Below are 21,559 nucleotides of genomic sequence, written 5' to 3'. Positions count from 1 at the left end.
AGGAAAAATGTTAAGTGGTATTCATAATAATTCTTTTCTAATATAAACATTCAAGTATGAAACATTTTAAAAGCAAAAATGTCATGCTAATGGGAAAAAAAAACGTTCACAGAAGGACAACTTACAACTTTGTATGGCTCAGCAAAGAGAGGAGAACTAGGTGGGAAGGCGTCTTCGCCCTGCTGAATTTCCTGATTCCGCCTTTCCCGTTCTTTCATACGCAGCACATTCCGGTCTTCACGGTTCATGTTGCTATGAAAAGAAACACAATCTTTGTATCACAAAAATAAAAGAAAAAATAAAATATTCTGTACCGATTTTGTCAGCTTAACACTTCAATCACAGATTCCCTTTCAACTTCCAAGTAATACAGGCATTAGTGCTGAAGTTGGGTTTTGGTAATGGTTTCATCAACAAATACCAATAGTGTCTTCCACAACTATTCAGAGGAAACACTAGCCCAGAATATTAGAACCAACCCCAACAAAACTCTTAACCTTATCAACGTTTGAAGTACTCTGTTAGCTAAAAGCAGAAACTTGTACATTAAGAATACAAATCCTCAATATTTCCTTTTGGGGCTTCCTCTTCAGAAATCTATCTATTCTTTGCCCTTAGAAGCATAAAACCCACTCCCAACTACCACCCTTCCCCCCAGGGTCCAGTTCTTTTCTCTACTTTGCATCTACCTTATCTTGATTTCTTTTTGTCCCCAACACAGCTTCCTTGGTGTCCATCCTTATGGCAGTTTGACCTCAGCTTTGCTGTTGCTCTAGATTCCCTAAAAAACGACATTTCTGCTCTAAATATATTAATATTTCAATTAACACCTCAATAAATGGCAAAACCCAGGTTTGCAGTGATAGAATCTAAAATGAACTTGGATAACAGTAACTAAAATTGTATTGTAAAAGACAGTCTTTGGAGTAGGGGAAAAAATAGAAGTCTTATCTCTATAATCATGACAGTCCGTCTTATTTTCACCAGAACAAACCAAGAGAAATACAGTCAATGTATAGCAACAAGGATTTGGGTTAAATAGACAATGGCAGTAAAGACTGTCAAACTCTGGCACTAGGGATTACCAGGGACTGTACAATGCTCTTCCCTGGAGACATTAAATTATTGGACCTGGTTTTGTTTTAAAAAAAAAAAAAAAAAAGTCCCACTAGAGCCCAGAAGGAAACAATCAAGTTATATGTATGGAGTATTTCTAGCCTTAAAATTCATAAATCAAATCAGAAAATTAAAGTTAATCAAATACTATAGTTATAAAATCAGAATTAGTAACAAAACCAGTATTATATTCTTGTGTTTTTTTTATTGAAACAGAGACTTGCTCTATCATCCAGGCTGGAGGTGTGGTGGCGCAATCTCCAAGTTAACTGCAACCTACATCTTCCGAGTTCAAGCGATTCTCCTGCCTCAGCCTTCTGAGTAGCTGGGATTACAGATGCAAGCCAGTACAGCTGGCTAAGTTGTGTATTTGTAGTAAACACAGGATTTTATCATGCTGGCCAGGCTGGTCTAGAACTCCTGACCTCAAGCAATCCTCCCGCCTTGGCATTCCAAAGTGCTGGGATTACAGGTATAACAGCAACCAAGCCTCCCCCAATACTATACTTTTTTTTTCCAGAAAAAACAAACAAACAAACAAAAAAACCCAGAGCTTTATTATTCTCAATGCCAATTACAGCAGTCTTTGTAGGACAGGCAAGTAACTTTCTTGTGATCTGCCCACCTTGACCTCCCAAAGTGCTGGGATCACAGGCGTAAGCCACGGTGCCCCCCTTTATTTCCCCCCTCCCCCCACCCCCACTCCTTACCCAGGCTAGAGTGCAATGGTGTGATCTCAGCTCATTGCAACCTCTTCCTCCTGGGTTCAAGCAATTCTCCTGCCTCAGCCTCCTGAGTAGCTGGGATTACAGGCATGTGCCACCATATCCAGCTAATTTTGTATTTTCAGTTAGAGACAGGGTTTCCCCATGTTGGTCCCAAACTCCTGACCTCAGGTGATCCGCCCGCCTCAGCCTCCCAAACTGCTGGGATTACAGGCCTGAGCCACCGTGCTGGCCCTTTTGACTTTTTAAGGAGGCTTCATTACATAGGCATGACTGATTAAATCACTGGCCACTGGTGATCAATTCAACCTTCAAGCCCTCCCCCCAGAGGTGGGGGGTAGGGCTATGAATTCCAAACCTATGAGCATTAGGTTGGTTCCCCTGGCAACCATTCCTCTACCATGTGGTTACCAGGGGACTTCCCAAAAATCACCTCATTAAGGTAAGCTCAGGTGTGGTTGAAAGGGGCTTGTTAAAAATAACAAAACAGTGCCTTTCACCATTATCCTTCCAGAACTGTTCACACTTGTTTCAGACACAAAGGCCAAAAGGCCAAACATTTTAACAAAAGATATTCTTACTGCTCTATCATTTAGAAAATTACAAGGGTTATAGAAGCTGGGAGCCAGGAACCGTAAACAAAAACCTAAAAATATGTATATATTTGTTTATAATTAATGTATCGACTGAACACAAGTACTTCACAGGCACTTAAAACAATTTACCTTAAAAAATTAACAGTTTTGGCCAGGGGTGGTGGTTCACGCCTGTAATCCCAGCACTTTGGGAGGCTAAGGTGGGCAGATTGCCTGAGGCTGGGAGTTTGAGACCCAGCCTGTCCAACATGGCGAAACCCTGTTTCTACTAAAAATACAAAAATTAGCCGGGTGTGGTGGCAGGCACCTTGGGAGGCTGAGTAAGTTAACGTTCGTTCATGTGCTCTTGAACCTGGGAAGAGGAGGCTGTGGTGAACCAAGATTGTGCCACTGCACTCCAGCGTGGGCAACAGAGAGCAAGACTCAGTCTCAAAAAATAATAATTGTAACAGTTTTAGGCCAGGCACGGTGGCTCATGCCTGTAATCTCAGCACTTTGGGGAAGACAGGTAGATCACTTGAGGTCAGGAGTTCAAGACCAGCCTGGGCAACATGGCATAACTCCATCTTTACTAAAAACACAAAAATTAAGGCTGGGCACAGTGGCTCATGCCTAAAATCCCAGCACTTTGGGAGGCCGAGGCAAGTAGGTCACTTGAGGTCAGGAGTTCAAGATCAGCCTGGCCAACATAGTGAAACCCCGTCTCTACTAAAAATTAAAATATTAGCGGGGCATGGTGGCACATGCCTGTAATCCCAGCTACTCGGGGGGCTGAGGCAGGAGAAATCACTTGAACACAGTAGGTGGAGGTTGCAGTGAGCCAAGATCATGCCATTGCACTCCGCCCTGGGTGAGAGAGTAAGGCTCCATCTCAAAAAATAAAAATAAAAATAAGAATTACTGCTGATCCGTGAGCCAAGATCATGCCATTGCATTCCACCCTGGGTGAGAGAGTAAGGCTCCATCTCAAAAAATAAAAATAAAAATAAGAATTACTGCTGATCCTTCACAAACACTCCTGAAAAGAGGAGGAAGAAACACTCCAATTCATTCTATGAGGCCAATATTTATCAAAACCAGACAAAGACATTACAAGAAAACTATAGATCAATAAAACCTTATAATTACAAAAATCCTCAACAAAATACTAGCAAACTGAATACAGCAATATATTCAAAAGATTATACACCATGATCAAGTGAGATTTATCTCAGCAACATGGGTTGCTTTAATACCAAAGACCAGCTAACATAGTATACCACAATCAATTAATGTAATATACCACATCAATACAGTAAAGGGAAAAAAAGCATACGATTGTCTCAACAGATGCAGAAAAAAAAAATGTGACAAATTTTAACACTCTTTCTTGATAAAAACACTCCACAAACTAGGAATAAAAAAGAATTTCCCAAAACTAATGCAGGGCATCTACAAAAAAACCCACAAACTGGGCGGGGTGGCTCACACCTGTAATCTTGAACTTTCAAAGGCCCGCGGGCAATCACAAGGTCAGGAGTTTGAGACCAGCCTGACCAACATGGTGAAACCCATTTCTACTAAAAATACAAAAATTAGCCAGGCGTGGTGGCACGTGCCTATAATCCCAGCTACTCAGGAGGCTGAGGCAGGAGAACCGCTTGAACCCAGAAGGCAGAGGTTGTGGTAAGCTGGGATCACACCATTGCACTCCAGCCTGGGTGACAGAGCTAGACTCCCTCTCAAAAACAAAAACAAAAAAAGCCACAGCTTATACTATACTTAATGGTGAGACACTGAATGCTTTCCCCCTAAGATCAGGACAAGGATGTCTGCTTTCACCACTTCAATACCTGTGACTTCTTCTAGCCAGGGCAATTAGGCAAGAAAGAAACAAAAGCCATCAAACTAAAAAGAAAGAAGTAAAATGATGAGTGCTCGCTTCGGTAGCATAAATACTAAAATTGGAACGATACAGAGAAGATTAGTATGGCCCCTGCGTAAGGATGACATGCAAATTTGTGAAGCGTTCCATATTAAAAAAAAGAAGAAGAAGTAAAATGATGACCCTGTATATAGAAAATCCTAAAGAATCCACTTAAAATCTATTAGAGTGAACAAATGAGTTCAGCAAGGTTGCAGGATACAACACTAATACACAGAAAATCAGATGTATTTCTGTATGGTAGCAATAATCAAACCAAAAATGAAATTAAGAAAGCAATTTCAAGCCAGGCATGGTGGCTCATGCCTGTAATCCTAGCTTTGGGAGGCTGAGGCAGGAGGATTGCTCGAGTCTAGAAGTTCGAGACAACCCTGGGCAATATAGTGAAACCCAGTCTCTAAAAAGAATACAAAAATTAGCTGGGTGTGGTGGTGCATGCCTGTAGTCCCAGCTACTCGAGTAGCTGAGGTGAGACAATCACCCGAGCCTGGAAGGTGGAGGCTGCAGTGAGACATGATGGTACCACTGTACTCCAACCTGAGTGACAGAGTAAGACCCTGTCTAAAAAAAAAAAAAAAATTAGCCATCCATACTAGTGCGCACCTATAGTCCCAGCTACTTGGGAAGCTGTGGTAGAAGGATTGTTTCACCCCAGGAAGCTGAGGCTGCAGTGAGCCACGTTCTCACCATTGCACTCCAGCCTGAATGACAGAGTGGCCCCGTTTCTTAAAAAGATAAAAAGAAAAAACTCAGCTAACTTATTCGCAGAAATTCACAAGCTGATCCTTAAATTCAAAAGATCCAGAAAAGCCAAAACAACCTTGCAAAAGAACAAAGTTAAAAGCCACACACTTGGCTGGGCACGGTGGCTCACGCCTGTAATCCCAGAGCTTTGGGAGGCTAAGGTGGGTGCATCACAAGGTCAAGAGTTCAAGACCAGCCTGGCCAACATGGTGAAACCCCATCTCAAAAAATATAAAAAATTAGCTGGGTGTGGTGGCAAGCACCTGTAATCCCAGCTACTCAAGAGGCTAAGGCAAGAGAATCGCTTGAACCTGGGAGGCGGAGGTTGCAGTTAACTGAGATCACACTATTGCACTCCAGCCTGGGTGACAAGAGCAAAACTCCGTTTCAAAAAAGTAAAAATAAATGAGGCCGGGCGCGGTGGCTCACGCCTAAAATCCCAGCACTTTGGGAGGCCAAGGCAGGTGGATCACTATGTCAAGAGATCGAGACCATCCTGATCAACGTGGTGAAACCCCATCTGTACTAAAAAATATATATATACATATAAATTAGCTGGGCATGGTGGTGAGTGCCTGTAGCCTCAGCTACTCGGGAGGCTGAGGCAGGAGAATTGCATGAACCCAGGAGGTGGAGGTTGCGGTGAGCCGAGATCGCGCCATTGCACTCCAGCCTGGGTAACAAGAGTGAAACTCCAACTCAAAAATAAATAAATCAATAAAAATAAATGAAATCACCACGATCTTTTTTGCATCAGGTTTGCCACCAAGAACACAGGTCAGTTGAAAAAACCAACCCTAAAAGCCAAAATGGGAAAGGAAGGCCCTTACCAATATCACTGTCACTGAACGCATACACTCAGGCAAGTCCACCACTACTGACCACCTGATCTATAAATATGGTGGGATTGATAAAATATCCATCAACTAACGAGGCTACTGAGGTGGGAAAGGAGTCCTTCAAGTATGCCTGGGTCTTAGATAAACTGAAAGCTGAGTGTGAGCGTAGTGGCACTGCTGATAGCTCCCTGTGGAAACTTGAGATCAGAAAGCATTATGTGACTAGTTGATGCCCCAAGACAGAGACTTTTTAAAAAACATGATTATAGGCACATCTCAGGCTGACTGTGCTGCCCTGACTGTGGCCAGTAATGAATCTAAGCTGGTATCTCCTTCTGACTTACACACTGGGTGTGAAACAGCTAATTGTTGGAGTTAACAAAATGGATTCCACTGAGCCACCCTACAGACAGAAGAGTTACAAGAAAGTGGTTAAGGAAGTCAGCATTTACAATAAGAAAGTTGGCAACAACCCCAATACAGTAGCATTTGTGCCAATTTCTAGCTGGAATGATGACAACACTCCAGGGCCAATTGCTAACATGCCTTGTTCAGGGGATGGAAAGTCACCTGTGAAGATGGCAATGCCAGTGGAAACACCCTGCTTGAAGCTCTGGATTGCATCCTACCACCAACTTGTCTAAGTGACAAGCCCTTGTGTCTGCCTCTCCAAAGTATCTAAAAAATTGGTGGTATTGGTACTGCCTCTGTGGGCCAACTAGAGACTGGTGTCAGCATAGTGGTCACCTTGGCTCCAGTCAACAGTTACAAGTAAAGCCAAATTGTTGCAAAATACTATGAAGCTTTGAGTGAAGCTTTACCTGGGGACAATGGGGGCTTCAATGTCAAGAACATATCTGTCAAAGATGTTCATCATGGCAATGTTGCTGGTGACAGGAAAAATGACCCAAAAATGGAAGCAGCTGGCTTCACTGCTCAGGTGATTATCCTCAACTATCCAGGCCAAATCAGTGCTGGCTATGCTCCTGTAATGAATTGCCATATGGCTCATACTGCCTACAAGTTTGCTGAATTGAAGAAAAAGACCCACTGACATGCTGGTAAGCTAAAAGATGGCTTGAAATAAATTCTTGAAATCTGGTAATGCTGCCATCTTTGATATGGTTCCCAGCAAGCCAATGTATGTTGAGAGCTTCTGACTACCCTCCTATGGGTTTTTTTTGCTGCTCATAATATAAGATAGTTGCTGTGGGTATCATCAAAACAGGTTCAGGCCTGCAATCCCAGCACTTTGGGAAGCTGTGGCAGGAGTACCACGTGAGCTTAGGAGTTTGAGACCAACCTGGGCAACATGGTGAAACCCTATCTCTATCAAAAATACAAAAAATTAGCTGGGTGTGGTAGCAGGTGCCCGTGGTCCCAGCTACTAGGGAAACTGAGGTGAGGGGAATGCTTGAGCCTGGGAGGTGGAGGTTCAAATGAGCCAAGATCACACCACTGCACTCCAGCCTGGGTGACAGAGTGAGACTCCTCCTCAAAATTGTAAAATTGGCCAGGCCCAGTGGTTCATACCTGAATTCCAGCACTTTGGGAGGCCAAGGCAGGCAGATTGCCTGAGGTCAGGAGTTCAAAACCAGCCTGGCCAGCATGGTGAAACACCGTCTCTACTAAAAATACAAAAATTAGCCAGGTGTGGTGGCAGGCGCCTGTAATCCCAGCCACCAGAGAGGCTGAGGTAGGAGAATCACATGAACATGGGCGGCAGAGGTTGCAGTGAGCTGTGACCGTACCATTGCACTATAGCCTGGGCAACAAGAATGAAACTGTGTCTCAAAAAAAAAAAATTTAAAATTAAAAAACAAACAAACAAAAAAAGCAGTGGACAAGAAGGCTCCTGGACCTGGCAATATCATCAAGTCTGCCCAGAAAGCTCAGAAGACTAAATAAATATCATCCCTAATACCTGCCACCACAGTCTCTATCAGTGGTAGAAGAACAATCTCGGAAGTTTTTGTTTTGACTGGCCATTTAAGTTTAACAGTAAGAGACTGGTTAATGATAATAGTGCATGGTAAAACCTTCAGAAGGAAAAGATGACTGTTGTGTGAATCATTTTGAGTTTTTTTCACGTGGCAATTTTAAATTACTAGTTTTTAAAATCAGCACTGTTTAATGGAAGCAATTTGACCAAGAAACTGTCTCAGAATTTTGAGACCCATGAAAGAATGTTTAATGAGAGGCTGGTTTAAAGGTAGTCAGTTATGTCAACTGATTGTTCACAGTGAAGTTACAGATTGAACTCCTTGTTCTACTCTTTGCCCCCTTCTCACTACCACACTTGACTGACTAGTTTTAAAAATAAACAAACAGTCTGGGCACACCTGTAATCCCAGCACTTTGGTAGGCCAAGGCATGCGATCACCTGAGGTTGGGAGTTCAAGACCAGCTGGGACAACACGGAGAAACTTTGACTTTACTAAAAATATAAAATTAGCTGGGCATGGTGGCGCATGCCTGTAATCCCAGCTACTTGGGAGGCTGAGGCAGGAGAATCACTTGAACCAGAAGAGATTGCAGTGAGCCAAGATTGCGCCACTGTACTCCAGCCTGGGCAACAAGAGCAAAATTCTGTCTCAAAACCAAAAACCAAAAACAAAAGCTGGGTGCAGTGGCTCATGCCTGTAGTCCTAGCACTCTGGGAGGCAGAGGTGGTTGGGAGTTTGAGACTAGCCTGGTCAACATGGTAAAACCCGATCTCTACTAAAAATACAAAAAATCAGCTGGGCATGGTGGTGGGCACATGTAATCCCAGCTGTTCAGGAGACTGAGGCAGGAGAATTGCTTGAACCCAGGAAGGTGGAGGCTGCAGTGAGTCAAGGTCGCACCATTGTACTCCAGCATGGACAAAAGCAAAACTCCATCTCAAAAAAATAAAAAAAAGAACAAGTAAAGTTTAATGAGAGAAAAAACCCACAATAAGACATCATTCCACACCCAGTAGGATGGCTATTATAAAAACAAAAACACAAAATATCACATGTTGGTGAGGGTGTAGAGAAATTGGAACCTTTGTGCACTGCTGGTGGGAATGTGCAATGGTGTAGCTGCTATGGACTGGCAGTTCCTCAGAAACTTTAACAAATAATTACCATACGATCCAGCAATTTTACTCCTAGGAATATACCCAAAAGAACTGAAAGCAGACACTCAAACAAATCTATGTACATCAATGTTCACAGCTGCATCGTTCACAGTAGCCAAAATGTGGAAACAACCGAAGTGTCCATTAACAGATGGCTATCCATCAACATGGGTAAGCAAAATGTGGTCTATATATGCAATGGAATACTATTTAGCCATAATGAATGAAATTCTGACACATGCTATAACACAGATGAACCTTGATTATGCTATGTGAAATAAGACAGACACAAAAGGACACATACTGTATAATTCTACTTACTATGAGGCATCTGGAATAGGCAAATTCATAGACAGAAAAGAGAACAGAGGTGGTGAGGTTCTCTTTGAGATGAAAAAGCTCTGGAAATGGACAGTGTTGATGATTGTTCGACATTGTTAATGTACTTAATGCCACTGAATTGTATATGTAAAATTATTAAAATAGTAAATTTCGTTATATATATTTTGCCACAATAAAAAAATTAATGCCGGGCGCGGTGGCTCAAGCCTGTAATCCCAGCACTTTGGGAGGCCGAGGCGAGTGGATCACAATGTCGAGAGATCGAGACCAACCTGGTCAACATGGTGAAACCCCGTCTCTACTAAAAATACAAAAAAAATTAGCTGGGCATGGTGGCGCGTGCCTGTAATCCCAGCTACTCAGGAGGCTGAGGCAGGAGAATTGCCTGAACCCAGGAGGCGGAGGTTGCGGTGAGCCGAGATCGCGCCATTGCACTCCATCCTGGGTAACAAGAGTGAAACTCCGTCTCAAAAAAAAAAAAAAAAAAAAAAAAAAATTAGTACACAGTAAAAATAAAATTTTTAATGTATATTTCTAGGAATTAAAATCATTTTATAATTTTTTATAAACACATACATTAGTTATAAAACATTTTGGGTCAGGCATGGTGGTGTGCTCCTGTAGTCTCAGCTACTCAGGAGGCTGAGGCATGAGAATTGCTTGAACCCGGGAGGCAGAGGTTGTAGTGAGCCAAGATGGCACCATTGCACTACGTGGCAACAGAGCAAGACTCTGACTCAAATAAATACATACATACATACATACATACATACATAAAACATTTTATGACTTTTTACAATTTTAATTTAAAAAATTTAAAAACAGATGGGTGTCGTGGCTCACTCTTGTAATCCTAGCACTTCAGGAGGCTGAGGCAGTGTATCACTTGACGTCAGGAGTTCCTGACCAACCTGGCCAACGTGGTAAAACCCCATTTCTAGTAAAAACACAAAAACCAGCGGGGTGTGGTGACATGCACCTGTAGTCCCAGCTATTCAGGAGGCTGAACCAAGAGAATCACTTGAATCTGGGAGGCAAATGTTGCAGTGAGCTGAGATTGTCGCTGCACTCCAGCCTGTGCAACAGAGTAAGACTCTGTCTCATAAATAAATAAATAAATAAATAAATAAATAAAAACAGTTTAGTATAAAATGTGTACTCTGCCTTTCCCCACTTAATTGGAGGTCAGAATTTGTTACAACATTTTTTTTCTCACTTACTGTATTCGAATAACTATTCTACTGAAACACAGAGCCATTCAACTCTAAGATTATTGAGTGATTTAAACTCCACAAGTCAAAATGAGATTTAAGCTAAGAGATCATTTTCAAAGCCAGTATATTACAACTGCTATTAAACTGTTAACTTTACCACAATGCACTATGTTAAAGCACAAAGCCTCAGGAGTACATAAATCTCTCTTGACTGCATTTGGTAGAACTTCTCTACCCATGAGGGAGTCTAAAGAGGTCACTTCCTACGAGTCAAGGAAACAAAGGTTGTACACTTAGAGATCAAAGCCAATACTAACAAAACATCAGGTCCCCAGACAATATTTAGCACAGAAGGACCTTTTCCCCAAAGTTGGTCATGAGACTTCTACAGCCTTCAGGTTTAAAATAATGTGGTGAAAAACATGAAAGCAAAGACAACAATTTCAAACATTTTTGCTTTCTTCACCACATCTTTATGTATTATCTGAATTTCTCATTTATTTCATAAATCACTCTCAACTGGACCCTCAAATTTTCCCAGAAATTGTACTATCTTCCTTTTTTTTTTTTCTTTGAGACAGAATCTTGCTCTGTTGCCAGGCTGGAGTGTAGGGGCACAATCTCGGCTTACTGCAACCTCCACCTCCTGGGTTCAAGTGATTCCCCTGCCTCAGCCTCCCAAGTAGCTAGGACTAAGCAGGTGCACACCACCATGCCCAGCTAATTTTTTGTATTTTAGTAAAGACAAGGTCTCACCATGTTGACCAGGATAGTCTCAATCTCCTAACCTCGTGATCCGCCTGCCTCGGCCTCCCAAAGTGAAATTGTACTATCTTTCTCTGATGAATGTTCTCTCCCATTCCTCATAAAGTATTTCATGATGTTCTATGACTCTCTGCAATCCTAATTTCCAATCACAAATAACCTTGTCTTAATAGACAAAGATTAAAAAACAGAATATTAAAAATCAGAGAGAGACAGCTTGAGCAGTAACCATGGCATATGTGGCCTCACAGAGATGAGCATGTTCTGGGGCTTTGTTGGCTTCTTTGTGCCCTGGTTCATCCCTAAAGGGCCTAACTGGGGAGTTATCATCATCATGATGGTGACCTGTTCAGTTTGCTGCTCTCTTTTGGCTGATTGCAATTCTGGCCTAATGTAATCCTCTCTATGGACCATGCTTGAAAGATGAAACCACCTGGTATCTGAAGCATCACTGGCCTTGAGGAAGAAGACATGTTCTACAGTGTTATTCAGTCATCAAAGACAAGAAAGTGAATTCCCTTTTCGATGCAAAATCACCTCCAAACACAGGCCAACTTCTTTGACTTCGCCTATTTGGGCCATCAGCTACCTTAAATGTTCATAGCACATTCAAATATATTTTTTTACGATGCAGTATTTTTTCCTTCACCTTATTTACACTTTGATGAATTATGCGCCTACTTAACCTAAACTGTGCTGATTCCACACAATGTTTATGGACTCTTCTGAGACAGAAGATGGTCTCTTCGAGAAATGTATTAATCTATCTTTGGAATTTATAGATTTGAAGATGGTTCTTACCTTATCAAAACATGGGAATCAGTGAAGGGTCTGAAAACTGCTACAAGACAAACAAGACTCCAGTGGGGCTGTCAGTAAGAAAGTATGCTCAGAAGGAAGATCTGTGCCAACAAAACTACAAACGGTATTTTCAGGATAAATGTCTTATTTCTGCCATTGTTTGTCTTTTTTTTTTTTTGAGATGGGGTCTTGCCATGTTGCCCAGGCTTATTTTAAATTCCTTGGCTCAAGCAATCCTCCTGCCATAGCCTTCAGAGTGGCTGGGACTAGAGGCATGAGCCACCACACCTGGTCAGTCTGGCCAACAAAGTGAAACCCCGTCTCTACTAAAAATACAAAAAAAAATTAGCTAGGCTTGGTGGCGGGTGCCTGTAATCCCAGCTACTCAGGAGGCTGAGGCAGGAGAATCATTTGAACCTGGGCGGTAGAGACTGCAGTGAACTGAGATTGCACCACTGCACTCCAGTCCAGGTGACAGTGTAGGACTTGGTCTCAAAAATAAAATAAAATAAGATAGAAATTTAAAAAATGAAAGAAAAATATTTTTATCAATCAACCATCAACTTTCAAACTATCAGCATCTACATCTATTCTCTTCCCTCCCAGTGACAAAGGAAAAAACCTCTATCTTCCTATCAAAGAACAATTATCCTAATTGTGCTATCTTCTAGACCTTTAAGTTACTGCTTTCTCTCCAACAACTTCAACTTCTCCATCTCTAATGAATCCTTCAAATCCTTTCCATTAGCATTCAAATATATTCTTCTTTAAAAAAAAAAAAAAAAAGGCTGGTGTAATCCCAGTACTTTGGGAGGCCAAGGCAGGTGGTCAGGAGTTCGAGATTAGCCTGGCCAACATGGTGAAACCCTGTCTCTACTAAAAACACAAAAATTAGCCAGGTGTGGTGGTGGGCACCTGTAATCCCAGCTACTTGGGAGGCTGAGGCAAAAGAATCACTTGAACCAGGAGGCAGAGGTTGCAGTGAGCCATGATCACACCACTGAACTCCAGCCTGGGCAACAGAGTGAGATTCTGTCTCAAAAAAATAAAAAGGGGCCGGGCACAGTGGCTCACGCCTGTAATCTCAGCACTTTGGGAGGCCGAGGCGGGTGGATCACGAGGTCAAGAGATCGGGACCAACCTGGTCAACATGATGAAACCCCGTCTCTACTAAAAATACAAAAAAATTAGCTGGGCATGGTGGCGCGTCCCTGTAATCCCAGCTACTCAGGAGGCTGAAGCAGGAGAATTGCCTGAACCCAGGAGGCGGAGGTTGCGGTGAGCCGAGATCGCGCCATTGCACTCCAGCCTGGGTAACAAGAGCGAGACTCCATCTCAAAATAAATAAATAAATAAATAATAAAATAAAATAAAATAAAAAGGTCTTCATTGGCCCTACATCTCTCTCCAGCCAAGCTTCTAAAAAGGACTCTTAGTGGTTCTTCACTTCCTGAGCAACGAATCATTTTATAAAATGTTACCCCAAAAGGTGTAAGGATCAATACAGTGAACAGTTGTGCTACCCATCAAACAAACACCTTAGGAAATAAAGCATTAACAACATAGTTGAAGGCTGCTGTGCACTTCTCCTGGATCACATCTCCAGGTACTCCCTCCCACTACAAGCAGTAGCCACTATTCTGATTTTGGTTTCAACCATTCTCAGGAATTTTTCTTTTCTTTTTTCTTTTTTTTTCCTTTGAGACAGTCTCACTTGGTTCCCCAAGCTGGAATGCAGTGGCATGATTTCAGCTCATTGCAACTTCTGCATCCCAGGTTCAAGCAATTCTCCTGCCTTCCTGAGTAGCTGGGATTACAGGTGCCCATCACGATGCTCAGCTAATTTTTGTATTTTTAATAGTGATGGGGTTTTCACCATGTTGGCCAGGCTGGTCTAAAACTCCTGACTTCAGAAGATCTACTCGCCTTGGCCTCCCAAAGTGCTGGGATTATAGGCACGAGGCACCATACCCAGCCAGGAATTTTTTTTTTTTTTTTTTTTTTTTTTAGACAGAGTCTCACTATGTCACCCAGGCTGGAGTGCAGTGGCCTGATTTCAGCTCACTGCAACCTCCATCTCCCAGGTTCAAGTCATTCTCCTGCTTCAGCTTCCCAAGTAGCTGGGACTACAGGCACCCATCACCATGCCTGGCTAACACACACACACACACACACACACACACACACATATATATATATATATTAGTAGAGACAGGGTTTCATTATGTAAGCCAGGCTGGTCTTGAATTCCTGACCTCATGTTCCACCTGCCTCGGCCTCCCAAACTGCTGGGGTTATAGGCTTGAGCCACTGCTCCCAGCCAGAAATTTCTTTATATTTTCAATACATATGTACGTATCTCTAAACAAGAAACTGAATTGTTTTCCATATTTCTTCAATGTTATTAAAACTCTAACAACTTGGTTTAATTCTCAGCATTATGAAGTTAAGCCATTGCTGTAGTTCATTTATTTTCACTATGTATCCACAGTTTACTTATCCACTCTCCAGATGACATATATTTAGGTAGTTTCCCCTTTCTCAGCCATTACAAACAACACTAAATGATCATTTTTATGCTTAACTCTTTTTACCAATGAGTGAGAATTTTTCCAGAATAGAAAGCTAGAAGTGGAACTAATGGGCTGCAGAGGACAAGGATTTTCAACTTTAGTAGATACAGCCAATTAATACTTTCCAAAATGTTGTATCCAATCACTATTCAACATTCTATTGTTTCCAATTTCCCAACATTGTTTCCAATTTCCACAGTCTTTATTTGCCAAGATCATTAGCAACTTTCATGTTGCTAAATCCAACAGATACTTTTTCATTTTACTTGACCTACCATTCAACAGATTCAGCCACTTATTTCTCCTTGATACATTCTTTGGCTTCTGTAACACTTAGCCTTCCCAGTTTCCCCAGCTCCTCTGGCTCTTCCCATCCTACTAGCAGACTTCTTCAAAGTTGGCATTCATCTGTGCTCAGCCATGGGTCTTATTCTCATTGTATATCCTCTCCTTACATTCTCAAAACTTAAAATATCTCTATGCAGTCAGGGGTGGTGGCTCACGCCTATAATCCCAACACTTTGGGAGGACAAGGCAGGCATATCACTTGAGGTCAGGAATTCAAGACCAGCCTGGTCAACATGGTAAAACCCCGTCTCTGCTAAAAATACAAAAACTTAGCTGGGCATGGTGGTGCGTGCCTGTAATTCCACCTACTCAAGAGGCTGAGGCTTGAGAATCACTTGAACCTGGGAGGCAGAGGTTGCAGTGAGCCTAGATCATGCCATGCACTCTCGCTTGAGTGACGGAGTGAGACTCTGTCTCAAAAAACAACTCTATGCCTACAACCAGAATGCCCACATATGCTCCACATGACACTTTCTTTTCTAAAATACAAACCCACACATCCAGGGACCTGTTTGACAATGTCCTTTGGCTAAGAAATCTAAAGATCTCACTGTGTTGCCCAGGCCAGTCTCAAACTCCTGGTCTCAAGTAATCCTACCACCTCAGCTTCCCAAAGTGCTGGGATTACAAGAACTTTGTAATGAGTCACCATGTCCAGTCCCAAAAAGCTCAATCTTAATACATCTAAAATTAAGTTTCTGATCTACTCTCCCTTACCACCAACCACTTCTCCAGTGATCCTCATCCTAATGGTAGTACATCCATCCAACCACTTCTGAATTCTTCCTTCAACCTCCCTCCAAATCCAATCCATCACCATAACCTCTAAAATAAATTTTGACTCTCCCTGCTCACTTCTGTTTCTATTGCCACCATTCGAAACATATCACATTTTATCTTTGGCTTGAATAAATACTACAGCCTTTCTAATTGGAATTTTATTTCCCTTGGTCTCTCTTTAATCTATATGCTATAACAGCAGCCAAAGTAATCTTTTTAAGACACAAATCAGATCAAACTGCCTGACTCCTGCTTAAAATTTTTAAATAAGCTTTCCATTTACCTGAAGATAAACTTTAAACTCAACAGGGCTTAAAACATTCCACTTGATCTGACCCTTGTCTCTCTCATCAGATTCATCTCATACTTTCTACCAGTCCATTCCAGTTACAAGGGCCTTTTTGTGGGCTTCCTGAATATGTGGTGCATATTCCAGCTTCAGGAAAATCATGTAGACAGGCAGTCCCCAACCTTTTTGGCACCAGGGACCAGTTTTACAGAAGACAAAATTTTTCCATGGATGGACAGGGGCTGCAGGGAGATGATTTTGAAATAAAACCATTCCACGTCAGATCATCAGGCATTAGTTAGAGTCTCAGGAGTATGCAACTTAGATCCCTCACATGCACAGCGTTTGAGCTCCTACTGAGACAGGAGAGTTCTCTTGACCCCATCATGTGACTTGTGACAGAGTGGCTTGTTTGCTCAGCAACCATGCTCCAACTCCTAGCAGGAGGGGGAGGGGGTACAGGAGCCTTTGGGTGAGGGGAGGAATGAACCAGCCCCCACGGCAGCATCTAGGGGTGGTTGCCGACGACATCTGGAGCCCCAGAGGGTGTGTGTTACAAAAAATGCTCTTTTATCATTTGCTGTCCACAGATGGCTAAGCATTAAACCAGCTCAGCAGAAGGTCAGGATTATATCCTTTTACACCCTGCTCTCTTGGTACCCAGGTTCTTGTCCAGCAACCAGGAAGAATCAGGTCACAAGAACTTGAAGGATAGCGAATGCAGAAATTTTACTGGGTGGTGGAAGTGGCTCTCAGCAGGATGGGGAGCTGGAAAAGGAATGGAATGGGAACACAACCCTCCCCTAGAGCTCAGCTGCCCCTGGCTGAAATCCTCTCCAACTCACAGTCTCTGGTGTCCAGCTGTCTCTTCTCCTCTTGACATACAGATGCTTCTCTTCTCTCCTCCTGTGCCATACCACTCTGCTCCTCTGCTAGTGGAACTTGGGTTTCTATGGGTATAGAGCAGGGCGGGGTGAGGGGGTGGAACGTGGCAGGCCAGGGTCGTCATGGAAAAGGCAAAACTCAGGTAGGAAAACAGGGATGTGAAGTTCTTATTTAGGGCCGTGGGTCCAGGCTTGAGGGGCTCTGACCAGGGACCCCGCCCTCTTCTAGCTATTATTTCCCTGCCTCCTGTCCATATCACTATGAGAATCTGATCTGATAGGAAGTGGAATTTAGGAGGTAATGCTAACTTGCACAGTATACTACATTCTACTGTACATATAATATAAAACTATACAATATATAACACATATATGCAACATGTATTACATATATAGTATATATAATACACAGCAGAGTATATTATATATATTATACATACTACATACATATATATATATATAAAAAACATATAATATATATATACTATATGGGCCAGGCGCAGTGGCTCACGCCCGTAATCCCAGCACTTTGAGAGGCCAAGGTGGTAGGATCACTAGGTCAAGAGATCAAGACCATCCTGGCCAACATGGTGGAACCCATCTCTACTAAAAATATAAAAATTAGCTGGGCATGCTGGCACACGCCTGTAGTCCCAGCTATTTGGGAGGCTGAGGCAGGAGAATAATCTGAACCTGGGAGGTCAAGGTTGCAGTAAGCAGAGATTGTGCCATTGCACTCCAGCCTGGGTGACAGAGCAAGACTCTGTCTCAAAAAAAAAAAAAAATACACACACACACACACACACACACACACACACACACACACAGACACTATATGTAATATATAATACATACTATAATATATACTAAACATCATAGTATATATAATGCACATGATATATGTAATATATATGCAATATATCTAATACAATACATATATATAGTATACACATATACATATTCTACAAACAAAAAACCCTAATAGCCACCACAGTAAATAGGGACCTTGTAACTAATGGCTCAACCCTAAGGTAATCCTCAAAACCACGTATCCACTAAGACCTATTTGATCTGCTAAGGTGGGACTCAATAAATGTTTTTCACAGTAAATATTTCAGGTTTGGCAGGCCATATAGTCACAATTACTAAATTCTGCCATTGCAGCAGCAAAAGCAGCCACAGACAATACATAAACAAACAGGTGCACTACCCGTGTTCCAATAAAACTTTATTTATTTTTTTAAAAGATGGGGTTTCACCATGATGTCCAGGCTGGTCTTGAACTCCTGACCTCAGGTTATCTATCCACCTCGGCCTCCCAAAATGCTAGGATTACAAGCGTGAGCCACCATGCCTGGCCCCAGTAAACATGAACATTGCCTGGCCCCAGTAAACATTATGGACATTGAAATCTGACTTTCCTGGCCAGGCGCGGTGGCTCATGCCTGTAATCCCAGCACCTTTGGAGGCCAAGTCGGGCAGATTATCGGAGGTCAGGAGTTCAAGACCAGCCTGGCCAATATGGCAAAACCCCATCTCTACTAAAACTAAAAAAATTAGCCAGGCATGGTGGCACATGCCAGTAATCCCAGCTGCTCGGGAGGGTAATGCAGGCAGAATCAGTCGAATCTGGTAGGTGGAGGCTGCTGTGAGCCAAGATTGAGCCACTGCACTCCAATCTGGACAACAGAGACTCTGTCTCAGAAAAAAAAAAAAAGAAAGAAAGAAATCTAAGTTTCCTAAAATAGTTGCTTGCTAAAAAAAATTGATTCCCTCCCACCACCACCATTTAAAAACTTAAAATGGCCAGGTGTAGTAACTCATGCCTGGAAACTCAGCACACTGAAAGGCTGAAGTGGGAGCACTACTTGAGGCCAGGAATTTGTGACCAGCCTAGGCAACGCAGTGAGACCTCATCTTTGCAAAACCAAAAAATTTAGCCAGGCATGGTGGCTCATGCTTGTAGTCCCAGCTACTTGGGAGGCTAAAGCAAAAGGATTGCTTGCACTCAGCAGATCAAGACTGCAGTGGGCCATGACTGCCTCATGCACTCCAGCCTGGGCAACAGAGTGCAATCCCGTCTCAAAAAAATATTATTATTGTAATTAATTAATTTAAAATTTTATTTAATTCAATGCTAAACCAAATCAGATTTCTAGATGTTAACTATCAAAACTTACAGAAAGGCCAGGTGCAGTGGGTCAGGCCTATAATCCCAGCACTTTGGGAGGCTGAGGCGGGCAGATCACCGGAGGTCAGGAGTTCAAGACAAGCCTAGTCAACATGGCAAAACCGTCTCTACTAAAAATATAAATATTGACTGGGCATGGTGGCAGGTGCATGTAATCTCAGCTACTTAGGAGGCTGAGACAGGAGGATTGCTTGAAACTTGGTCAGACTGGTCTCAAACCTGAAAGCAGAGATTGCAGTGAATTGAGATCATGCCACTACACTCCAGCCTGGGTGACACAGCAGGACTCAGTCCAAACAATATAAATTTAAAAATAAAGTAAAATAAAATAAATAAAATTTACAGAAAATACAAGGGATAAAAGAACATATGACATGAAACCACTGGGATCTTATCAACACAATCTAGATTCTGAGAAGCATCATAGGGCAAAGACTTGGCTTCTTCAACAAAGCAATTCTATGGGAATAACCACAATAAAAAGATGGAGAAAAACTTACAGATAAAAAAAAAAAAAAAAGAGGTTGAGATGCTGCTAAACCCAATGTAACATATACAGACCATATTTGGATTCTAATTCACACAAATTGTAAAAACAATATAAAAACTACAATCAGCGAAATGCGAACACTTAACTGGATACTGATGATATTAAGAAATTAGCGTTAATTTTTTTTTTTTTTTTTTTTTTTTTTTTTTGAGATAGAGTCTTGCTCTGTTGCCCAGGCTGGAGTGCAGTGGTACAATCTCAGCTCATGGCAACCTCTGCCTCCTGGGGTCAAGCGATTCTCCTGCTTCAGCCTCCTGAGTAGCTGGGGTTACAGTTGCGTGCCACCACACCCAGCTAATTTTTGTATTTTTAGTAGAGATGGGGTTTCACCATGTTGGTCAGGCTGGTCTCAAACTCCTGACCTTGTGATCCACCTGCTTTAGCCTCCCAAAGTGCTGGGATTACAGGTGTGAGCCACCGCACCCGGGCTTTTTTTTGAGGCAGACTCTTGCTCTGTCGCCCAGGCTACAACCTCCACCTCCCAGGTTCAAGCAGTTCTCCTACCTCAGCTTCCAGAGTAGCTGGAACTACAGGCACCTGCCACCATGCCCAGCTAACTTTTGTATTTTTAGTAGGATGGGGTTTTACCACATTGGCCAGGCTGGTCTTGAACTCCTGACCTTGTGATCCACCTGCCTTGGTTTCCCAAAGTGCTGGGATTACAGGTGTGAGCCATGGTGCCCAGCTGGAATTAGCATTAAATTTTTTTAGTGTATAATATTGTGATTACTGTTTTAATCCTTATCTTTTAGAAATATATAATGAGATATTGAAACACTTACAGTCCTTCTTTTACTAGTACCTTCCCTACTACATTTTTCATGATGCTACTCAGCAGGCTACAGTCCCGTAGTAGCTGCGTAACAAATAATTAAAAGAGGTACACCAGCTTGGGCAACAGGGCAAAACCCCATTTCTACAAAAAATACAAAAAAAATAAGCAGGGCGTGGTGGTGCGCACCTGTAGTCCCAGCTACCTGGGAGGCGGAGGCACGAGAATCGCTTGAGCCTGGGAAGCAGAGGTTGCAATGAGCCAAGATCACACCACTGCACTCCAGCCTGGATGACAAAAAAAAAAAAAAAAAAAAAAGGCGGCGGAGGGAGGGCTACAAAGTGACGCAGAGATTGAAAGGAAGCCGATCACAATTTGAGTAGGGTGAGGAATCAAGGAAAACTTTAAGAAGGCAATGAAATGTGAATTAGGCCTTTAAAACTGGTGAAATTTTAACAGGTAAGAAACAAGATAGGAGAAATAATATTCCAATCAGCAACTGCAAAAAGGTAAGAAGGTGTGTCTCTGTAGAGCATTGGCTGGTACTCACCTCTCCATAAAACTGTCCCTTCCCTAATCATTACATGAAAAGGAAAAGTCGTAACCCACTAGGCAACTCCAAACTGACAAAATCCTGGGAGAGCTATTAGGCCCAAAGCAACCCCAGGGAGCCCAGTCCCCAAAACAGATCATTATAATCTCTGGATAATCAAACCATACTGGCTTTTCAGTGCAATCTACTCATGTCAGTCCCTGATTTCCCCTACCCAACAACCTTGGGAAAAAAATGAAGTTCTTTTACCTGTCCTAGGAAATGATTATTGAAGTAATTAGTTTAAAACAGTACCGACTAATAAGCTATGTTTCCCTGCCTAAAAGCCACCAACACAGTTCATTAAGTACTCCAAGAGAGATAAAGTTACATAAAATGCCTTCTGTAAGAACATTCCTCAGGTTACAGATTTTTTAATAAAGAATAGCTGATAAAGCAGGTAGTTAAATA

At 42.3% G+C, this 21,559-nt stretch overlaps 1 protein-coding gene, 1 non-coding gene and 1 pseudogene across 6 annotated transcripts in view; 1 reads left to right on the top strand and 2 right to left on the bottom strand.

Annotated features, from left to right (window-relative positions):
- Nucleotides 1–21,559, bottom strand: part of AFF4 (ALF transcription elongation factor 4) — a 90,734-nt gene that overhangs the window by 65,283 nt on the left and 3,892 nt on the right. For 2 of the 5 annotated variants that reach the window (XM_074381554.1, XM_074381560.1), the window contains exons 2-3: nt 17,005–17,109; nt 126–252 (exon numbers count right to left, since the gene is read on the bottom strand). In XM_074381554.1, coding sequence (XP_074237655.1) covers nt 126–252; nt 17,005–17,042 — 165 coding nt within the window. In that variant the 5' untranslated portion in view covers nt 17,043–17,109. Of the gene's footprint in view, nt 1–125; nt 253–689; nt 782–17,004; nt 17,110–21,559 lie in introns of those variants that run through there. The other 3 variants (XM_074381559.1, XM_074381558.1, XM_003920592.4) reach the window with 3 other exon arrangements.
- Nucleotides 1,862–15,910, bottom strand: LOC120365312 (uncharacterized; annotated as a pseudogene).
- LOC120365622 (U6 spliceosomal RNA) lies at nt 4,351–4,457 on the top strand. The gene has a single exon (XR_005580514.1). It is a non-coding gene; the product is annotated as a U6 spliceosomal RNA (small nuclear RNA).

The sequence above is a fragment of the Saimiri boliviensis genome, chromosome 1 (genome assembly GCF_048565385.1).
Source record: "Saimiri boliviensis isolate mSaiBol1 chromosome 1, mSaiBol1.pri, whole genome shotgun sequence".
Taxonomy (NCBI): domain Eukaryota; kingdom Metazoa; phylum Chordata; class Mammalia; order Primates; family Cebidae; genus Saimiri; species Saimiri boliviensis.
This window is presented reverse-complemented; position numbering and strand designations above follow the sequence as displayed.